This window comes from Hippopotamus amphibius, chromosome 5, assembly GCF_030028045.1.
Source record: "Hippopotamus amphibius kiboko isolate mHipAmp2 chromosome 5, mHipAmp2.hap2, whole genome shotgun sequence".
Taxonomy (NCBI): Eukaryota; Metazoa; Chordata; class Mammalia; order Artiodactyla; family Hippopotamidae; genus Hippopotamus; species Hippopotamus amphibius.
This window is the reverse complement of record NC_080190.1, coordinates 25,451,599-25,473,675: the sequence shown is the minus strand read 5'-3', so window position 1 is coordinate 25,473,675 and position 22,077 is coordinate 25,451,599. Positions and strand designations below refer to the sequence as shown.

The following is a 22,077-nucleotide window of genomic DNA, read 5'->3' as shown; positions in this document are numbered from 1 at the left end:
CAGGGCAATCAGCAAATAGCAAGTTCAGGACTTGAACTTCACACTTTCTACCTTCACAGGCCTTTCTCTCCCATACCATAATGTGCTTGAGAGATCTGGACCTCTTCCGTTTTATCAGGCATCTTGTGTTATTAAAACAAACAAACAAAGGGCCACAGTCATTAGAAACCTATTTGGGAATCTCAAGTTCTATGATAAATACCTGCTTTCAGTTTCATCATAGAATCTTTACGACTATATTCAGCCTCATTTGGAGATAATGTCCAAAGTCCACATTTAAGACCTTTCACAAGTCGGAGGCTTGAGCCAAGTGGTGACTCCTGTTCACCTTAGACACCCACAGTCCCCTTTGATGCTTGGTCACTTCCACATGTTGCCTGGCCTGCCTGACACATTCCTCTCCCCAGGCTCCCCACTTTGGGTTCTTACCAGTAGCACTTATTACCATGTCTCTGTGTTTTGAAAAATAAAAGCGTTGAGACTTCTGATTTATGAGTCCAGCTAAAGACTGCAAGACCTCTGAATTTAACTGGATTTCAAAAAATCATTTTAGTTCTGCTTTCCTGTTAAATTAGACCTTTTATTTCCTGCTAGGCCATGGCAAGTTGGGGATGGGGGAGGGGCGGCGGCTGGGGAGCCAGGGAGGAGGACAGACTTGGCACAATAGCTCACCTACCAGGGGCAAAGGTTTAGGTAGGTTTCCATTTGTTTGGGGTGGCCTCGAATACACTTGATTCTTTTTTTGATGCGTCCAAGTGTGGGAGTAAATAGTAAATGATGGGGGTGGGGTGGGGGGAGGAATAAGCTCGTGGGAGGGATAATCAGATGTCCTCCTGTGCACACCTTTGATTACTGATATAAGGAGCTTTCCGAGACACTCGCTGGTGAGAAAGAAGCGGATTGTCATGTCAACACTTGTGGTTTCTTTACATGTATTCACTGCAGCGTTTCACTGGGTTTTAGTGCTTTATTCTAGGAGCAAATGACTTAGGCTTTGTGGGACCAAGAATATGCATGGTGGGCAGGCTGTGTGCTCCAAAGTGCAGGCCAGGCTTCTTGCCTTACCTCATCCTCTCAGCCAGGAGTGGAAAGCCAGGCCACCCTCAGCTTTCTCTGTGGACAGAGACAAAGAGGAAGGGGCCTGCAGGCTGTACTCACAGAATGGGGAGCAAGATGGTCTTGCTAACAGGTCAGGGCATGGGACACTGCCTCTTCTCTGGAGAGGTAGGTAGGGGCCAAATTACAGAGTCGAGATACAAAATGAGTGGCTCTTGGGCTCATTTGGACCATAGGCTTGTTCTGTTTGGCCTTATACTGTTTGGCCTGTACCATATTTGAAATTTAAATTAGCTGTCAATTTTTTAAACATTAGGAAATTTCACATTAAAAAAATTGGGACATTTGGCTTTATGCAGAAACTCAGAACATCTTATTCCTGCATCTCAGTGATGACTGATGCTGAGAAACAGCTCCCCTGTAAGGAGGCAAGTGTTGGCCGTTTTACTGTAGTCCCAGCTTTTCCTCAGAGATCCCTGACATTGAGGTCATGTGCCAGCTGCCATTTACCATCTTACCACAGCTCAGTTTCCTCGTAGACATTATTTGTGTAGCCCATTAGACATTTGACTTTATCAGACTAGTTGTAAAAGGCCTTCTATTTCACAGAAGAATATTTGGGCTTTATCCCCAGGTCCTCAGAACTGTGGGTGGTTTTGAAGCCGAGAGGGATTAGCTGAGAGATTAGGTTTGAGAGATGATGCTAGCTCCTTGCCTCGGGTCCACCCAGCTTCCAATCCATCCTGCACCTGAGCGCCAGTTGTGACGTGGCTGCAACAGGCAACACGGATGGGAAGGCCTTGTGCAGGCAAATGGCAGGGGTCATGGAGAGAAGAAGAGAGATGCTGGAAGCACTTCAGAGGCAGAAATGTCAGCATTGGGAACCAGCTGGATTGCATGGCATGTGGAGGAGAGAAAAGTGAAGAGGCTCAAGCTATGGGACAGATGATGAGACTGCCGATGGAGAGAATGAAATCAGTGTTTGACGTGTCTAGATGAAGGGTACCAAAGCAAATTGGCTTTGCCCAGATATACATATTTGAAAAGTAGGGCTAGAGCCCATAATGAATTCATTTCCTACCAAAACATGTTTCTTTGTTGAATTAGTGTTTTGTTTGTTAATAAATGTGACTAATAGCTAGCTAGAAACGATACGCGTGAACCCCACCTACACAGCAGGGCCTTTCAGAGTAGAAAATCGCTCTCTCTTTCACTGCCATATTCCTGGTGCTTAAATAATACCCAATACATTATATGTGCACAAGAAATACTTGCTGGGTCAATCAGTCAATAAATGAATTAAAGATCCATAATTAGGGACACTTTAAAGTACCCTTGCTTTAAACTCAGCTGTGATAAATTTTTGCTTATTTAAACCTTTGCCTTTATTCATGTCTGCTGCTTACCACCCCCTCCAGTGTAGCCTCTGAAACCTACACACGCCTGTGCACGTGTTTAAGTGGGCAAGCGCATTAGATGCATGTAGTAAGCAGGTCATTTTAGATGATAGCAAAGACTTCTCTGCTTTTAATCCTAAAATTATCTCTGTTTTTCACATTGACCCATTTATTATTTTTAAACACCATTAAATAAACAATGCGCATTTTTTAAAGCTCTTTATTGGAATATAATTGCTTTACACTGTTGTGCCAGTTTTGAGGTACACCAAAGTCAATCAGCTATATTTATACATATATCCCCATTTCCCCTCCCTCCTGTGACTCCCTCTTACCCTCCCTATCTTGGCCCTCTAAGTCATCAACCGTCATCGAGTTTATCTCCCTATGTTATTCAGGAACTTCCCACTAGCTATCTATTTTACATTTGGTAGTGTATATATGTCAATGCTACTCTCTCACTTCGTCCCAGCTTCCCCTTTGCACCCCCACCCCCCGCCACCCCTTGTTCTCAAGTCCGTTCCCTACATCTGCATCTTTATTCTTGCCCTGTCACTGGGTTCATCAGTACCATTTTTTTAGATTCCTTGTATATGAGTTAGCATACAGTATTTGTTTTTCTCTTTCTGGCTTACTTTGCTCTGTATGACAGACTCTAGGTCTATCCACCTCATTACAAATAACTCAATTTCATTCTGTTTTATGGCTGAGTAATATTCCATTGTATATATGTGTCACATCTTCTTTATTCATTCATCTGTTAATGGACATTTAGGTTGCTTCCATGCCCTGGCTATTGTAAATAGTGCTGCAATGAACATTATGGTACATGTTTCTTTTGGGATTATGGTTTTCTCTGGGTATATACCCAGGAGTGGGATTGCTGGGTCATATGGTAGTTCCATTTTTAGTTTTTTAAGAAACCTCCAAACTGTTTTCTATAGTGGCGGTACCAACTTACATTCCCACCAACAGTGCAGGAGCATTCCCTTTTCTCTACACCCTCTCCAACATTTATTGTTTCTAGATTTTTTGATGATGGCCATTCTGACTGGTGTGAGGTGATACCTCACTGTGGCTTTGACTTGCCTTTCTCTAATGATTAGTGATGTTGAGCATCTTTTCATGTGTTTGTTAGCCATCTGCATGTCTTCTTTTGAGAAATGTCTATCTAGGTCTTCTGCCCATTTGTGGATTGGGTTATTTGCTTTTTTGGTATTAAGCTGCATGAGCTGCTTGTATATTTTGGAGATTAATCCTTAATCAGTTGCTTCATTGGCAAATATTTTCTCCCATTCTGAGGGTTGTCTTCTTGTCTTGTTTATGGTTTCTTTTGGTGTGCAAAAGCTTTTAAGTTTCATGAGGTCCCATTTGTTTATTTTTTATTTTATTTCCATTATTCTAGGAGGTGGGTCAAAAAGGATCTTGCTTTGGTTTATGTCATAGAGTGTTCTGCTTATGTTTTCCTCCAAGAATTTTATACTGTCTGGCCTTACATGTAGGTCTTTAATCCATTTTGAGTTTATTTTTGCAATACACATTTTTAAAGCAAGGGTATACAGAGTTTTCTTTATAGAGACTCACTTGTGATTTTTCCTTGGGGAACAAATACCTGAATGGATTGAATTCCTTGGATGACCCTGCCATCATGATCAGAATGCTTAGGCTCGAGGATTTCTCCTTCAGCTACAGCTGCTGCCATCATTTTGGGGGGTTGGCCTAGGAAGTTTCAGCTGCTGAGATCTTTAGACAATTTTACAGGCAATTATACACGTTTACTTATTATATAAGTAATAAGGAAATACATTCTTATTATAAACACAAGAAAGATGTATATAATATAAAAAGCAAAGGCCCACTTCAACTCTCAAGTCCATTCCTTTCCCCCAAAGTAATCATAGCTAATTTATATAGATAGCCTTTAAAACTTTTTTTTCTAAGCAGTTATAGCACAAACCTATATTTATAAAGACATTGCTCTTTGGTTTTGTTTTTTGCTTTTTCCATAAATTGGATCATGCCATACATGTTGCTAGATAATTTTTTAAAAGGTCGCAAAAGAATGCACTTTGGGGAAATCAGCATGTGAGGCATACATCTCTACCTAACTCTTTTATTCACAGTATGGTGCTTTGTTATATGGGTACCTTTGTTTATTTAAATGTTCTTTAATTCATGGACATTTAGCCAGTTTCTGGTTTTTCACTGCTATGAATAATGCCACAATGAACATCTTTGCCCTTGCCCCTTTGTGAAAATATGAGTGTTTCTCTAGGAAATATCCTTTGAATTAGAATTGTTTGTACAAGATATGTACATTTAAAATTCTAATAGATATTTCAAATTTGTTCCTTCGAAAATTGGTACCAATTTACTCTTGGCTGGTAGGATATAAGATTAACTCTTTCCCTGCTCCCTGTCCTGAACTAGATATTCTTTTTAAAATACCTATCACAAATTCTCTGGACAAAAAGATGCAATCTCATGGTTGTTTTAAATTGTATCACTGATTCCCAGGAGGTAGAGCTTTGTTGTGCTGAGAGCTTTGGTGACCATTGCCTCTTGTGTCTAAATGTTGCTCTGCCCTCCCATTTCAGATGCTCACTACCTCACCTGCAGGATCCAGGAATGTGCTGAGACTACTCGGAGTGGGCCTTTTGCCCGCTCCATTGACATCAGTTCCCTGGTTGTCCAGGATGAATACATCTTCATTCAGGTGAGTCCAGATGTGCAGTCAGTGGTAGAGGGAGGATGCATGGGCAAAGTCAACTGCTTATTAGGAAGATGAGGATGGCTTTCCAGAGGCTGTGAAGATGTTGAGCTGGGGTGCTGTCTTGCCTTTGCTTTGGGTACCCAGTCCCCTGGGGAGATCCCAGACTTCTGGTGAAAGACAAAGGTGTTATTGGTCATTATCATTTATAGGGAACTTTATAGTGGCCCACTGAATCCTTCAGTTGGATTGTCATTTTATTATACCAAAGGGGTCTTAAAGTGACTAGCACCTGGGCTGGGGTTTGGGATTATTCTGAGTCAAATTTCATTAGAGATGAATAATTAGAGGTGAGATAAGTAATTTATCAAAGCCACATTCTATTTCTGTTGTAGCAGGAATTGACAGAAGCAGACAGGACACCAAGGCTATAAGCAGGAAGCAATGTTCATTGTACCAGCACAGGCTCAGCAGATTTATATCCAAAGGCTGAGCCCCGAACACAGTGGGGCATCCCTTTATATACTCTCATTAAACTACTATACATGGGAATTTTTTTGTCTCCCAAATAAGGTAACAAGCAAAGGAGCATATAACCTGATTGATATGTCCCCTTCTATGGCCTCTGGGCCGTTGCTAAGTTACAGAGTTAGGCAGGAGTTACATAGCAACGGATCTATGCAGGAACAATGCGAGAGGGGCTTCAGAGTTAATGGGCACATAAAAATAATGGCAGGATCCAACTGCATTCCTTTCTAGTTGAGTTATGGCCTCTGGGCCCTAGTGTTACTTTGTTCTGGGGGAGCTCCCACCATATTGTCCAAAGCAACTTATCTAATGTGGGAATGGGATTCTCCAAGAAATTAAATATCTGTGAAAATCAAGGTCTCACAGGGTCTTCTCCTCCCTTTCCAGTGCTGACCACCCCCTCAAATGTCCAATCCCCAAATCCTTCACTCCAAGAACTCTGTGACTCTTAGAGAAAAGTGGACAGGACTAACATTTTTAGGCAGGCAAGGGAAGCCTTGTTTTATATTTTGAGTTTCACTGGATGGAGGTGCAAAATAGATCAAAAAGGAGGGAAAACAAAAGAAGATGCTCCACTGAGTGACGGATTCTGTGTGTATGTATGTGTGTGTATGTATGTTACTGAGATAAGTCATACTTTCATTTGAGTGCAAACTTGATCCCCCACCCTCTGCCTTTCCAGACTTTTATGGTCTGTTGTTTTCCAGACTGCTTCCTATAGGAACCTTGACCTTTGGAATCTCCCTGAGTTTGCTCAGAGCTAAGCACCTGAATGGCTTTCTCTGCCTCACTCCTGGTCTTTTAGTCCAGATCAGTCCCATCCCCTCCACGAGACCCACTGTGAACTTCCAAGCTGGATACAACTCTTCTTCTGAACCCTTGCAACTCATTATCTGCTGTTCCTCTAGCACATGTGCTGTTAGGACTTGTTATATATTAATGGATTTGTTGCCTTCTTTCCAAATTGCATTTTACACTCTCTGAGAATAGGGACAATATTTTATACACACAGTTTACCCTGAACCTTGGCCCTAACAAGATGCCGTTGCAAATCAAGGGTGCTCAGTGATTACTTGTTTTTATTGACTATGCATGATAGCAGTTACTTCTTTTTTACAAATTAGCTGCATGGATTTTTAAGGTCTACTATAATATAGGAAAAGTAGCCAGCCATTCAAAAACCAGCTTGAAAGAGGGAATGAAAGAGAGATCTTTGTCCTTATGTAATTGCTGTTTCTCAGCTTGATTAAAAACCAGAATTTCAGGAATTTTTTTCTAAATCTTGGCAGTTCATTGGTACTATCATTTTCTTATTCATAAGTATTTATTGAACACATGCAATGCAAAATGTGTAGTACCAGGCTCTACACTTGGTGTTCCCCAGCTTTCTGACCTTGATCTTCTTATGTTTGCGTCCCCACCCCTTGCCTGGGAGATCTCATGGTTCTGAGCATCTTCTCCATGTTCTGATGACTCTCAAGCCAATGGGCTGTGACCTCTATCATGTATGGCAGACCTACATAATCTAACAGCTATCTCAACATCTCCACTTAGATATTCCACAGGTAAAATATAATCAACATGTCCCTCTTGAACTTGACACATTGATGGCAGTACACTCTACCAGGTCACTCAAGATAGAGACCTGGAAGTCAGTCTGTGTCATCAAATTAAATGAATCCACAGCTTCTGTTAATATCACTCTTAGTTATTTCTCAAGTATTTACTTTCACTCCATTCCCATTGTTATGGCCCTAGTTTAAGGTATTTATTTATTTTGTTTTATTATTTATTATTGTTTTCTCTCTATTTTTTTTAAGGTAGAAGTGCAGGGATGATTTATGAATTTACCAATCCAATTGCCCTTTTCTTAATGCTAATACTGCACAAAATGATGAACATGGCAGAATTGTTTCTGGGAAGCATGACTTAGAATTTAAAATGTTCAATTTTGTTTGTTTTATTATTCTTCATGTTGCATAAAGTTTTCTGTAACTCTGTAGGCAGATATCCAGATTTTTTTAAAACTGTTCTGAAATACTTCTTTTTTAAAAAATATTATTGTGCTGGAAACCAATAGAAGTTTTTCTCTCTAATCAGCATCAAATTTTATTTGATTTGGAAGAGATATGAGTTCTCATGATTAAGTAAAGTTTTACTGATTCCCTACTAGTTTGCAGACCTCGTGTTTTAGGTGCTGGGATAAGATATTAAACACAATAAAGTTCCTTCTTTATATGCTAATAGGAAACAGGAAAAATATGTAGATGATATATACATCCATATACACACTGATATGAAAGGCTGTGAAGGGTAGTGGTTAATGACTTGTAGTTTGGAGCCTGAAGACCAGAATTTATTCCTACCTTGGTTTGCCACACTTAGCTGCATGACCTTGACCTCATTTGACTCATCTATAAAAAGAGGATAATTGTAGTACTACTTCATGGGTGGCTAGGAGGACTTCATTTGTCAATTATATCTGTAAAGCACCAAAACAATGTTATATAAATGTTGCTTTCTACCAAATATAGCAGGTGATGGCAGTTCTATGGATAAAAATAAATGAGGGGCCTTGAATGTTGGGTGTCTATTGATATTGCTAATTAGGAGACCTGGGAAAGACTCATTGAGTGGTAACCAGGGAGAGAGTGGCAGAAGTTTGTAGTCAGAGGGGGACGTGGAGCCACATCTGTTGTGCCCTGTGCTTCCTTGAGCCCCTCATGCTGATGCGGGGTGGGCAGGTAGAAATTTGATGCTGGGTTTAGAAGCAGGAATGGTGGGAAGGTGGGGGTGGGAATATAGATTGGGAGGGTGTCAGCATATTGATAGTTTTGAACCACAGCATTGAAGTCACCAAGGGAGTAAGTGTAGAGAAGAGAAACCATCTAAAGACTGGGCTACAGGGCATTCCAATATATAGAGTTCAGGGAGAAGAGGGAAGTAGCAAATGAGACTTAGAAGGAGAGTTTAGAGAGACACCAGAAAGGTGTAGGGTGGTAGATCCCATAGGGTCTTGAGGCTGTTTTAAGGATTTTTTTTTACTCTGAAAGAGATGGGAAACAATTGAACACCGGTGCTCCCAATAATGCAAAAGACCAGTACTCTTGAGGAAAACATTGGATTTCATTAATCATCAAATAAACACAGATTAAATGCTGTTGTTTGCAACTATCTGTTGGCTAAGATAGAAATGAAATAAAAGAATGTCAGTGGGTTGCAGGTAAACAACACATACTGCAGGTACTAATGTAAGTTGGTTGCTCATCAGTACTTAATCAGAGTCCTTTCCTTCTCATAGGTGAGTTTGAGGGTTGGCTTTGATTGATTTCACAAATATCTCAGTTCTGACGTATATGCTTAGTTTTTAGTTATAATTGCTTGTTTGTAAGAAAAAAAAACATTATATGGTCTTTTTTCCTTGTGTTCCTGCATATGTATTTCTTTGAGGATTTTGAATATTTGTTCTGCTACACTTTATGAATATAACTTTATATAACATAGAATATCTTCTATTTTTGTATAACCTATTGATTTCCTCTTGTGAGCATTTTTAAAATCAGTGTTCCCATGCCTATTTCCCCCCCCTTTTTCTTTAATTCCTCTCCCACCCAGTTTTGGTTGGTTATGTTATCTCTTAATGTTTGCTTTCTTATCTTAAAATATAATTCTGTTTAAATATTTTATTAAGCACTGCTAAAGACAGGTAGAAAAAAACCAGCATGTGTGTTTATGACCTCCTTCTCTCTCCCTTCTATCCAACCCCAGCTTTGTTAATTAAATCATTTGGAGCATTTATATTCTGCTCAAACCATCACTTCTGCATTTATTTTGATTTTAGTTATATAGGTAAATGCATTTAGTGGTCACCACCAGTCCTTTTACTATAGTTTTCCCTTTTATTTCTTTGTTGCCTGAAATTTGTCCTTTAGTAATGTCGTCAAGAAAGGTGAATTCTTGAATGTTGAAAACATGTTTATTTATGCCCTTTTTACTGTAATATCATCTTTTAAGATATAAAATTATTATGTCATTTGGTTTCCATAAAAATTTTGCTGAATGTTACTGTCTGGCTAGTCTCATATTCTTCCCATTTATTTATTTATTTATTTATTTATTTATTTTTATTATTTTTTGGGGGGGTACACCAAGTTCAATCGTCTGTTTTTATACACATATCCCCATATTCCCTCCCTCCCTCCACTCCCTCCCCACCCTCCCTCGAGTCCGCCCAATCATCCCTGTCACAGTCCTCTAAGGCATCTTCCATCCTTGAGTTGAACTCCCTTTATTATACAGCAACTTCCCACTGGCTATCTGTTTTACATTTGGTAGTATATATATGTCTGTGCTACTCTCTCGCTTTGTCTCAGCTTCCCCTTCACCCCCCACCCCCCCCAAACCTCAAGTTCTCCGGTCCATTCTCTGCATCTGTGTCCTTGTTCTTGTCACTGAGTTCATCAGTACCATTTTTAGATTCCGTATATGTGAGTTAGCATACAATATTTGTCTTTCTCTTTCTGACTTACTTCACTCTGTATGACACACTCTAGGTCTATCCACCTCATTACATATAGCTCCATCTCATCCCTTTTTATAGCTGAGTAATATTCCATTGTATATATATGCCACATCTTCTTTATCCATTCATTTGTTGATGGGCATTTAGGTTGCTTCCATGTCCTGGCTATTGTAAATAGTGCTGCAATAAACATTACGGTACATGTTTCTTTTGGGATTATGGTTTTCTTTGGGTATATGCCCAGTAGTGGGATGACAGGATCATATGGTAGTTCTATTTGTAGTTTTTTAAGGAACCTCCAAATTGTTTTCCATAGTGGCTGTACCAAATCACATTCCCACCAGCAGTTCAGGAGAGTTCCCTTTTCTCCACATCCTCTCCAACATTTGTTGTTTCCAGATTTTGTGATGATGGCCATTCTGATCGGTGTGAGGTGATACCTCATTGTGGCTTTGACTTTCATTTCTCTGATGATTAGTGACGTTGAGCATCTTTTCCTGTGTTTGTTGGCCATCTGTATGTCTTCTTTGGAGAAATGTCTATTTAGGTCTTCTGCCCATTTGTGGATTGGGTTATTTGCTTTTTTGGTATTAAGCTTCATGAGCTGCTTGTATATTTTGGAGGTTAATCCTTTGTCCGTTGTTTCAGAGGCTACTATTTTTTCCCATTCTGAGGGTTGCCTTCTAGTCTTGTTTATGGTTTCTTTCACTGTGCAAAAGCTTTTAAGTTTCATGAGGTCCCATTTGTTTATTCTTGATTTTATTTCCATGATTCTAGGAGGTGGGTCCAAAAGGATGTTGCTTTGATGGATGTCATAGAGTGTTCTGCCTATGTTTTCCTCTAGGAGTTTTACAGTGTCTGGCCTTACATGTAGGTCTTTAATCCACTTGGAGTTTATTTTTGTGTATGGTGTTAGGATGTGTTCTAATTTCATTCTTTGACATGTTGCTGTCCAATTTTCCCAGCACCACTTATGGAAGAGGCTGTCTTTTTTCCATTGTATATTCTTGCCTCCTTTGTCAAAGATAAGGTGCCCATATGTGTTTGGGCTTACTTCTGAGTTCTCTATTCTATTCCACTGATTTTCCTTTCTATTTTTGTGCCAGTACCATACTGTCTTGATCACTATGGCCTTGTAGTATAGTTTGAAGTCAGGAAGCCTGATTCCACCAACTCCATTTTTCCTTCTCAAGATTGCTTTGGCTATTTGGGGTCTTTTGCGTTTCCATACAGATTGTAAGATTTCTTGCTCTAGTTCTGTGAAAAATGCCATTGGTAATTTGATCGGGATTGCATTGAATCTGTAAATTGCTTTGGGTAGTACAGTCATTTTCACGATGTTGATTCTTCCAATCCAGGAACATGGTATGTCCCTCCATCTGTTTGTGTCGTCTTTGATTTCTTTCATCAATATCTTAAAGTTTTCTGCATACAGATCTTTTGCCTCCTTAGGCAGGTTTATTCCTAGGTATTTTATTCTTTTGGTTGTAATGGTGAGTGGGAGAGTTTCCTTAATTTCTCTTTCTGCTCTTCGTTGTTCATGTATAGGAATGCAAGAGATTTCTGTGCATTAATTTTGTATCCTGCTACTTTACTAAACTCATCAATTAGTGCTAGCAGTTTTCTGGTAGAGTCTTTAGGGTTTTCTATATATAATATCATGTCATCTGCAAAGAGTGACAATTTTACTTCTTCTTTTCCAATTTGGATTCCTTTTATTTCTTTTTCTTCTCTGATTGCTGTGGCTAAAACTTCCAAAACTATGTTGAATAATAATGGTAAGAGTGGACACCCTTGTCTTGTTCCTGTTCTTAGAGGGAATTCTTTCAGTTTCTCCCCATTGAGAACGATGTTGGCTTTTGGTTTCTCATACATGGCTTTTATTTTGTTGAGGTAATTTCCTTCTATGCCCATTTTCTGGGGAGCTTTTATCATAAATGGATGTTGAACTTTGTCAAAAGCTTTTTCTGCATCTATTGAGATGATCATATGGTTTTTATCCTTCAAGTTCTTGATATGATGTATGATGTTGATTGATTTGCATATATTGAAGAATCCTTGCATCCCAGGGATAAACCCCACTTGATCATGGTGTATGATTTTTTTAATGTGCTGTTGGATTCTGTCAGCTAGTATTTTGTTGAGGATTTTTGCATCTATATTCATCAGTGATATTGGTGTGTAATTTTCTTTTTTCGTGACATCTTTGCCTGGTTTTGGTATCAGGGTGATGATGGCCTCGTAGAATGAGTTTGGGAGTGCTCCGCCTTCTGCCATATTTTGGAAGAGTTTGAGAAGGATAGATGTTAGCTCTTCTCTAAATGTTTGATAGAATTTGCCCGTGAATCCACCTGGTCCTGGGCTTGTGTGTGTTGGGAGATTTTTAATCACTGCCTCAATTTCCGTACTTGTGATTGGTCTGTTCATGGTTTCTATTTCTTCCTGGTTCAGTCTTGGAAGATTGTATTTTTCTAAGAATGTATCCATTTCTTCCAGGTTATCCAATTGATTGGCATATAGTTGCTAGTAGTAGTCTCTCATGATCTTTTGTATTTCTGAGGTGTCCGTTGTGACTTCTCCTTTTTCATTTCTAATTCTGTTGATTTACATCTTCTCCCTTTTTTTCTTAATGAGTCTGGCTAATGGTTTATCGATTTTGTTAATCTTCTCAAAGAACCAGCTTTTAGTTTTATTTATTTTTGCTATTGCTTCCTTCCTTTCTTTTTCATTTATTTCTGCTCTGATCTTTATGGTTTCTTTCTTTCTGCTCACTTTGGGGTTTCTTTGTTCTTCTTTCTCTAGTTGTTTTAGGTGTAAGGTTAGACTGTTTATTTGATAATTTTCTTGTTTCTTAAGGTAGGACTGTATTGCTATAAACTTCCCTCTTAGAACTGCTTTTGCTGTGTCCCATAGGTTTTGGGTTGTTTTGTTTTCATTGTTGTTTGTTTCTAGATATTTTTTGATTTCCTCTTTGATTTCTTTAGTGATTTCTTGGTTGTTTAAGACTGAATTATTTAGCCTCCATCTGTTTGTATTTTTTGCAGTTTTTTTCCTGTAATTGATATCTAGTCTCATGGCATTGTGGTCTGAGAAGATGCTTGATATGATTTCAATTTTCTTGAATTTGCCGAGGCTTGATTTGTGACCCAAGATGTGATCTATCCTGGAAAATGTTCCATGTGCACTTGAGAAGAAAGTGTAGTCTGTCATTTTTGGATGGAATGTCCTATAAATGTCAATTAAGCTGAGATGGTCTAATGTGTCATTTAAAGCTTGTATGTCTTTATTTATTTTCTGTTTGGATGATCTGTCCATTGATGTAAGTGGGGTGTTCAAGTCTCCCACTATTATTGTGTTCCTGTCGATGTCCCCTTTTATAGCTGTTAGCATTTGCCTTATGTATTGAGGTTCTCCTATGTTGGGGGCATAGATATTGACCATTGTGATATGTTCTTCTTGAATGGATCCCTTGATCATTATGTAGTGTCCTTCCTTTCTCTTTTAATAGTCTTTAAAGTCTAATTTGTCTGATATGAGTATTGCTACTCCAGCTTTCTTTTGGCTTCCATTTGCATGGAGTATCTTTTTCCATCCCTTTACTTTCAGTCTATATGTATCCCTTGGTCTGAAGTGGGTTTCTTGTAGGCAGCATATAGAAGGGTCTTGTTTCTGTATCCATTCAGCCAGTCTGTGTCTTTTGGTTGGAGCATTTAATCCATTTACATGTAAGGTGATTATTGACATGTGTGTTCCAATTACCATTTTCTTAATTGTTTTGGGTTTGTATTTGTAGGTGTTTTCCTTTTCTTGTGTGTCCTACTTAGAGAAGTTCCTTTAGCACTTGTTGTAAGGCTGGTTTGGTGGTGCTGAATTCTCTGAACTTTTGCTTGTCTGGAAAGCTTTTGATTTCTCCCTCAAATCTGAATGAGATTCTTGCTGGGTAGAGTATTCTTGGCTGTAGGTTTCTCTCTTTCAGGACTTTCGGTATATCCTGCCATTCCCTTCTGGCCTGCAGAGTTTCTGTAGAAAGGTCAGCTGTTATCCTTATGGATTTTCCCTTATATGTTATTTGTTGCTTTTCTCTTGCTGCTTTTAATATTTTTTCTTTGTGTTTAATTGTCATTAGTTTGATTAATATGTGCCTTGGTGTATTTCTCCTTGGGTTTATTCCGTATGGGACTCTCTGTGCTTCTTGGACTTGGTTAATTATTTCCTTTCCCATGTTGGGGAAGTTTTCCACTATAACCTCTTCAAATATTTTCTCAGACCCTTTCTTTTCTTCTTCTTCTTCTGGGATACCTATAATTCGAATGTTGGTATGCTTAATGTTACCACTGAGGTCTCTGAAACTGTCTTCTATTCTTTTTATTTTTTTTTCTTTTTCCTGCTCTGTGGCAGTTATTTCCCCCATTCAATCTTCCAAGTCACTTATTCGTTCTTCTGCCTCAGTCATTCTGCTGGTTGTAGCATCTAGAGTATTTTTAATTTCAGTTATTTTGTTATCCATTGCTGTTTGTTTTTCTGAGTTCTTATGAACTGTTTCTTGTACTTTCTCTATTTTGTTATTGAGATTTTGTATCATTTTTACTATCATTACTCTAAATTCTTTTTCAGGCATTTTTCCTATTTCCTCCTCATTTATTTGGTCTTGTGGGTTTTTTTCCTGCTCCTTTGCCTGCATGGTGTTTCTTTGTTTCCTCATGGTTGTCCAAACTTTTGGGGTTGCTTGTCCTGGCAATAGAGGTGTTTATAGAAGACTGTCCAAGCCTCAGACTAATGTCCAAGTGTTGGGTTAAACAAATACTAAGTCTAGGAAACACATACATGTATAAGACACACAATTACTGAATCCATTAGGACATAAGGCTCTGGAAAGACCTGACAGAACCCCAGTATGCTATCAGATATTCAAAGAGAAATCCAACAGAAATTGACAACTGAAACAGAACAAATCAGAGACAAAAGCAAAAGCAAACAAACAAACAAATAACACCTTACACATACAAACATTAATCCAGGGAGATTTTGTAAACTAGGATCAAATATAGAAAAGAGCTAGAATACCACCAGACAGAATGGAGATTCTCAGAATGAAATTAGACAATTGTACTAAGAACTAAGATAAAGCCAAGAACCTAATATTAAATACCAAGGTGGTGCGTCATCTGGAGAATAGAGCAAGGAGTCTGAGCAGATCGATAGTGTTGCTTATAAGTATGTTAAGATAAAATAAACTAAAAATGGATGGAAGAAAGGGGAACAGAAGAGCGCAGTGTGATTGGAAATATGCAAATAAAAAGAAAGGAATAGAAATGTATAAAAGATAGGGATGAAAGGAAAGTATGAGAGATATATTGTCCGTACTACCAAAAACTTAGCTAGATATAGAAGTATATAAAAAGTCAAAAAAAATAGAATAAAAAATAGCATTAAAAAAATTATGTTATGAAACTTGTAGATTCCTTAGGACTAAGATTGTAATTAATGAAGGAAAAAAAAAATCCAGCACTGATCCCAGAATGGACCAATTCAGTAGGATTGGTACTAATATTTCTGTTTCCTTAGAGTCTCAGCTGTAAGTGTCCTTCTACTCGCCTTGAGTTTTTTTTTTCATTATTCTGTGACCAGCAGAGCTTCCTTTATTGTTCGTCTGTAAGCATCAGTGTGTGGGGCGGGGAGAGGGTACAATAGTGACTCCTTTCCCTGGGAGTGAGTGAGCAGTGGCACACTGTTATTTCAGTCTGGCTTGGAGGTGCCTGTTGCAGAGGGATGCCAGTGGCTCAGGTGTAAACAGAAAGTCTCAGAGTGGGGCCTCTCTCAGGTTATTTTTTTTCTCAGCAGCCTCCCTGCTGCTGGCATTCTAAGGGGTTTTAATCCAGCCCCGCCTGAGTGCCTGAGGCTCCTTGTTATCCCTGAGCGCCTTAGGTGGCCCACAGGGCGTCTCTCCACTGCTTGTTGAAGAGGCGCAGAAAGAGAGAGAGAGGCTACAGCCGCCACTCCCCCCCCCCCCCCACCCATGAGCCCACAGCATCCAGCCTCCATCATGGCAGGGCAGCTCTCAGGGGCAGGCACTCCTCACCGTGGACCTCCTCCCTCCTGTCCTCTTGGTCCATCACCTTACTGGCAACAATATTTCTCACCCTGAACCAGCTCTCTGGTTCCCACGCTCCCACTCCCGGACCCTCTGTTCAGCTGTGAATCGACGTCTCAGTCTGGGAACGCTGAGCTGCGGTGCGGACCCTCCGTATGTTTCTCACTCCCTCCCGCCTGCCACAGCTCCGCCGCTTCACCCTCTTTGAGCCATCATAGATGCCTCCCTACCGGTTATGTTGGGATCCTTGTGGTCCTTTCTGGTGTCCGGGGTTGTCTGCTGGTGTTCAGCTGGTTCTCTGTGGGAATTATTGCATCCTTTGGTGCATTCCCAATGCATCTGTGGAGAGGGATGCATTCCATATCTCTCTACTTCGCCTCCATCTTTTTCTCTATTCTTCCCTTTTAGGTGTCTTGATATTTTTCCCCATTTATATGTAAAGTCCTTTACATATATATTTGAATATATGTATATATTTGAATACTGTTTATTAGTATATGTTTTGTGATTGGTAATGCTATGTCGATTCTTTCCCCTGGAATATGTCTCATTCAGTTGGTTCAATTTCTCCTTCCTTTTTAATTTCTTAAAAACTTCTGTGATTTATGTTTTGAAATATGTATGTTATTTATTATATGTGTTAGTTTTATTGTTTTGACCCTCTTCCTTCAAGACACTTAGGAGGTGTATAATGGGCAGGAAAAACAAAGGAGAAACATTGTTTTATGTTTTTTTGTTTTTTCTTCTAGTATGTTTAACTCCTTGAGCAAAATACGGTCTATAAAAACAGTTTTATTCATAGTATCCTTGAATGAGTATTTAGCCGTGTCCAGGCTCCTCTTTGCCCTTTTTGCTGCTATTGTTTTTAACTTTTCTCATGAGCTTTGCCAGCTCTTGTATTTCTGCTTTGACCTCTTCTCTTATAGAGGTGATCTCAACATGTAGGTTATTTTTAATGATAGCAGTGTGGTCACAATTTTTATTTAGTTCATGGGAATATTTTTTGTTCTATGTCTGCTCTTTGTTTTTCCTATTCCTTTCTCTCTTTTATTTTGTTATATTTTTTATAACTCTTGTGCTGTTTTCCTCTATCATTATGTTTTTCATCATTACTTATTTTTTAATAATGTGAGCTCTTCCAGCTGAACTATTTGAGGAGGTTCATCTTGGGTATCAGGGTTCTGATCAAGGCTCTCTTTCAGCTTAACAGGAGTCCCCCTTGGTTCTCAGTGAGGTTCCATATAACTAAAGATCATTAGTCTGTTAGTGGATTCTTCTTGTAAGGTAAAACCACCTGAGTGGTTTTCTATCCAGCCATGCCTCTTCAGCTTCTCCAGCTTCTCCTTGTCACCAGTCACTTCCAGGAACACTCCCACTGCCAATTCCTGGGCCACATTCCCTTGGTTCCAAAAAATAGGTTGTTAGTTTTGCCCCTTAGGAAATATCATCTTTAGAGAACTCTATTTCTCCAGCTTGATCTAAGATTTGTAGCTTTAGGCATTTTTGGCCTGGTGCCTTTCTGCACCCTGTTTGTCCTTCACTGCCTTTGGCTTCCTTTCCACATATAGTGTTCCAGGGTTATGTTTTCCTTAACTATAGAAATTGCATTTTTCCTTAGAGTTTTTCTTGTTGCTCCAAGGTGATTTATGAGAGGAAAAGGGGGAAGCACCATTATTACTTGGCTATTTAAAACTATTTATAAACCCTTATCATATATTTTCTGAAGTGTTGCAATAGCTTGTCAACTGATTTTCTTGCACCCAGATCAGCATACCCCCCAATCCATTCACAACACTACTTCCAAAGTAACTTACTTAAAATAGAAATCAATGTCCTTGCCTTCAGTGCCTTTTCATCACCTATAAGTTAAAATCCAATTTCCTTAACATTGCCTACAAGCTCTTGTACAATCTAGATCCTACCTACTGCATCAGCCTATTGTGAATTTTTTCCTGCCACTGTTCTCCATATACCTTCCTTTTTATATTTTACCCTTCAATAAAAATAAACTATTTTAGTCTCCATGCATACACCATGTCATTTTTACACCATGTCATTTCTTGTCTAATATGCCCTTCTTGTATTTTCTTTTCCAGCTTGAAATGTCCTTTTATCAAATAAACTCATCCTTTAAGATTCAACTTAGACTATGTCTCCTGTAGGAAGTCTTCCCTGACATCCTCAGTCAATCGGAATTAGACCAAGCTCCTTTGCTGGTTACTAATCCATGTGTATTATGCCCCCCAAGCCAGGTCTGTAGACTTTAAGAGGAGTGGGACTATGTCTTATTTATCATTGTTTTTTCCTGCACTTAGCATAATGACTGGTACTCAATAAGTGTTATTCGAACTGAACTGAACTGAGAAGATAAGACACCGTCCTCATTCTCAGAGTGTGTAGTTAGTTATCTTTTTAAAGCAAAGGAGTCTTATTTCTCCAACTAACAATATAAGACATCTTAGGTAATTGGCAATTGCTCACTGCATAAGAAATGACCGTATGTAGAATGTCTCTGCATTTTTATAGAACTGTCCAGGAATTATCCATTATGTTATTCAGTGTCATTTTTATATTCATTCATTTAAATGTATTAAAATACATTCAGTTCATTGGGGAACACAGACAATAAAACAGTTTTAATGGAGTGTGATGAGAGCTGTATTTGTGGAAAGCACATGCTGCCTTTGGAGTGAGGAGAAAGCTCTTTACCCTGCCCTGGGAAGAGGGTCAGTACAAGTTTCTGGTGGCGGGACTGTGAGTACCAGTTAGATAGGTGAAGGACAACCGGCACTGCAGGCAGAGGGGAAGACATGGGTAAAGGGAGGGAAGTGAGAGACCATAGTATCAATATATCAGGACCTCTATCTAAGGACAGATGTAATTATGGGAAGGAGTGAAAGTAAATTAGAAAATTGTCCTGAAGAGGTAAACCTTTTTTATTTCTTTTATTAAATATCGGTAATTTTGTGTTTCTCTCTTTACAGTTGCTAAAAAACCAGAACTGATTTTTGGGTCAATTTTAGCAGTTTCCCTGCACTAAGCTTTATGCTATTCTTCCTTTCTCCTATACCACTGGTCATTTTTGATGACTTGGCACCTTTCTTGTATTTTTTTTAATACTTTTTCTTGATAATTGCTTTTTTAAAAAAATTATTGGACATCGTCTCAAATACATTTCAGTGTGGGTCTTTAATTTTTTTTTTTTTTTTTTTGGAGGGTATGAGGTTTGAAAATTGAAGTGAGTATCGGGAAAGGCTTTATGGAAAAGGTAAGATTTTCACTGCAGTGATGAATATCTACCTCTGATGCAAGGAAAGAGCAAGGATTTCTCATCCTGTTCATTGAAATAAAGCTGCTTCAGAACACTTTTGTCAGAGCAGAAAACCCTCAGACCAATAGAAGCTTCTCCTCCAAAGTTTAAACCCACAGATTTGTATCTGAGCAAGCTAACAGGGCATCAGGGTAGGTTGTTTTCTTCCTACCCTGGCTAGAAGTCTGCCAAAGAATGGTTTGGGGAAAGGCTATAGCATACCCAGGCTTGGGTCCAGCCCAGCCCTCATGGGTGACATCCCCATGGAGTATCCCTAAGGCAGAGCTGGATACCGAGGATTGTGCTACCTCTGAAAGAGTCTTGCCGTTTTCCGTAGTTTGATTTTTAAAGGGGAGACTTATAAAGGCCGATCATTCACTTCTATGCGTACAATTTGAGCAGCTAAATAACAGCAGAATGGGCATAAGGGGCTTTGGTGGGTTTGGTTTTTCATAATTGGAAATTTGAATTTTCCAACTTTTTAAAGTATTGATATATTATATTTTGTTTTAGTGCCACCAGATAGAACTCCAAGTGCGGGGCGGGTGGTGGGGTGGAACTTGCAGAACAGAAGACCAGTCTAGCCCCTCACTCTCTCCTTCCCTTTTGTGCCCAGTGTGTTTCTTGGTGGCTTTTACATTGGCTCTTAGAGAACTTGTCTGAGATGCTGACAAAAATGAAAGAGGGTATCTGGGAGAGTGGGGCTCCAGGACTCTTAGCCCCTACTTAAAAGTGTAACTCTGATTTTGTTTGCTCTGTATATCAGCATTCTTAATACTTTTATTTGACAAAAGAAATCTGCTGCTAAGAAATGTTTGAAAACCACTGACATTTTTGTAGTACTGCTCAGTGCATAGGTCAAGGTCAGGCTTTTGTGTGTGTGGACAACTGAGCTGCTAGGAATTTCAGTGACATTCAGGGCCCTATCCTCTCTCTGCATATTTATCAACGAAGTGCATGTATTTAAGGCATACTTATTTACCTACAAGCGAGTCATTGTATACAAACGTATATGCATTTTAGAATGTAGTTTAATTAACCAAAAACCTAGCTAGGCTCTTCATAATGTACTTCCCATGATATTAATTTTGCATAAAATATTCATTCTCTCCCTTTTGTTCCTCCAAAGGAAAGCTTCCCATGCCCAGTCATAATTTCCTTTTTCTGGACATGCTGTTATTAATTTTGATCCTGTATCTTGTGTGGTAGGAGGGTCCATAGACTTACTCATGCAACTCCTATAACTTAGAAAGACCCCAAGTTCTACCCCACCTTTTATTTTTTCATTGACAGAGGTAAAGGCAGCCATCTTGATGGTTTTGCTTAGGGAACCTAGTGTTTGATCTCCTTCTATTGGGGAAGCTGAGCTGGAGATGTACAGAAAACTGTGAAATGTGTTCATCTGTCAATGCCTTTTCTGTGCAGGGGGCCCAGGGCCTGGGGTTTTGTAGTGAAATCAAAAGAAGCTAATCCTTCCCAGAAGAGCCCTTGTTTTAATGGGAAAGTGTCTGCCTGAAGTGCCTCCGTTCCATGTGGATAAAAGAGAAATTGGCTTTCCTCTATAGGGGCAGTGGGGAGAGAGAGAAGTTGGTTTCTGTGTTCTGAGCCAAGATGGTTGGAAATCCTGTCCTTTCTCCTCATGGAGTAGCTTTTCTAGTGATTATCCTGGAGAATAGGTAGTTCAGCAGTAGTTAGCAGTCAAATCCCTTCAGTGATATGATTCATACCCTGGCTATTAGGGAGTGTGTTGACAAAATAGGAGCCGAGCCCTAGTAAGTCATCACGAGAGCTTTGTGTGTCTTTACTGAGCAGTCGAAGCCCGGTCCTTCCCTCTCTTCGGGCACAGGAGATGGCCTTTAATGTAATATGGGTTCAGCCACTCATTGAATACAGTGTCATTGTGCATGCAATTGACGTTTTTGAAAAAAGCATGACATTGACCTATCTTCAAGTATCTAAAGTATAAGAGAAAAAACAGGTCCATAATTAAGATCCAAATAAAGCACTCTGGAGGGCTGGACAAAGCAGAAAATTCAAAGGAGGGAAGGCCATCCCAGCCCTGCCAGATCCTTCTCCATATCCACAAGGAGACCAGTAAGAGTGCAGAACCATCTGCTACGTAATGCCACTTTTGACTCCTGGTGATGCTGTGTAGAGAAGCCCCCTCTAGAGCAAGGAAACCTGAGTGTGGAACAATGCCATACGTAAGAGTGGTTCTCAGATGACTCCAGCAGTACAGTGAAGCCAGTGGGTAGTTTGGATACAAGTTGCTGTTAGTTTTTAAGAGTTCTGTGTATAAACATAGAAAAATAGTACCATTGTGCTATTTTTGTGTATTGGGAAATGTTCTAGAAGTATTAGCAATTAGCAAGTACAAGTAGCCAATTAACAGAAATTTGTTGAGCCCCTGGAAATATGCCAGGTGCAGTGGAGCATGCTAGAGATGGAAGACACTGTCCCCGC

At 39.4% G+C, this 22,077-nt stretch overlaps 1 protein-coding gene across 1 annotated transcript in view; it reads left to right on the top strand.

The window, feature by feature from the left end:
* SORCS3 (sortilin related VPS10 domain containing receptor 3) overlaps positions 1 to 22,077 on the top strand; it is a 569,211-nt gene that overhangs the window by 418,222 nt on the left and 128,912 nt on the right. Inside the window, exon 7 of the mRNA XM_057735333.1 lies at positions 5,051 to 5,169. Coding sequence (XP_057591316.1) covers positions 5,051 to 5,169 — 119 coding nt within the window. The remainder of the gene's footprint in view (positions 1 to 5,050; positions 5,170 to 22,077) is intronic.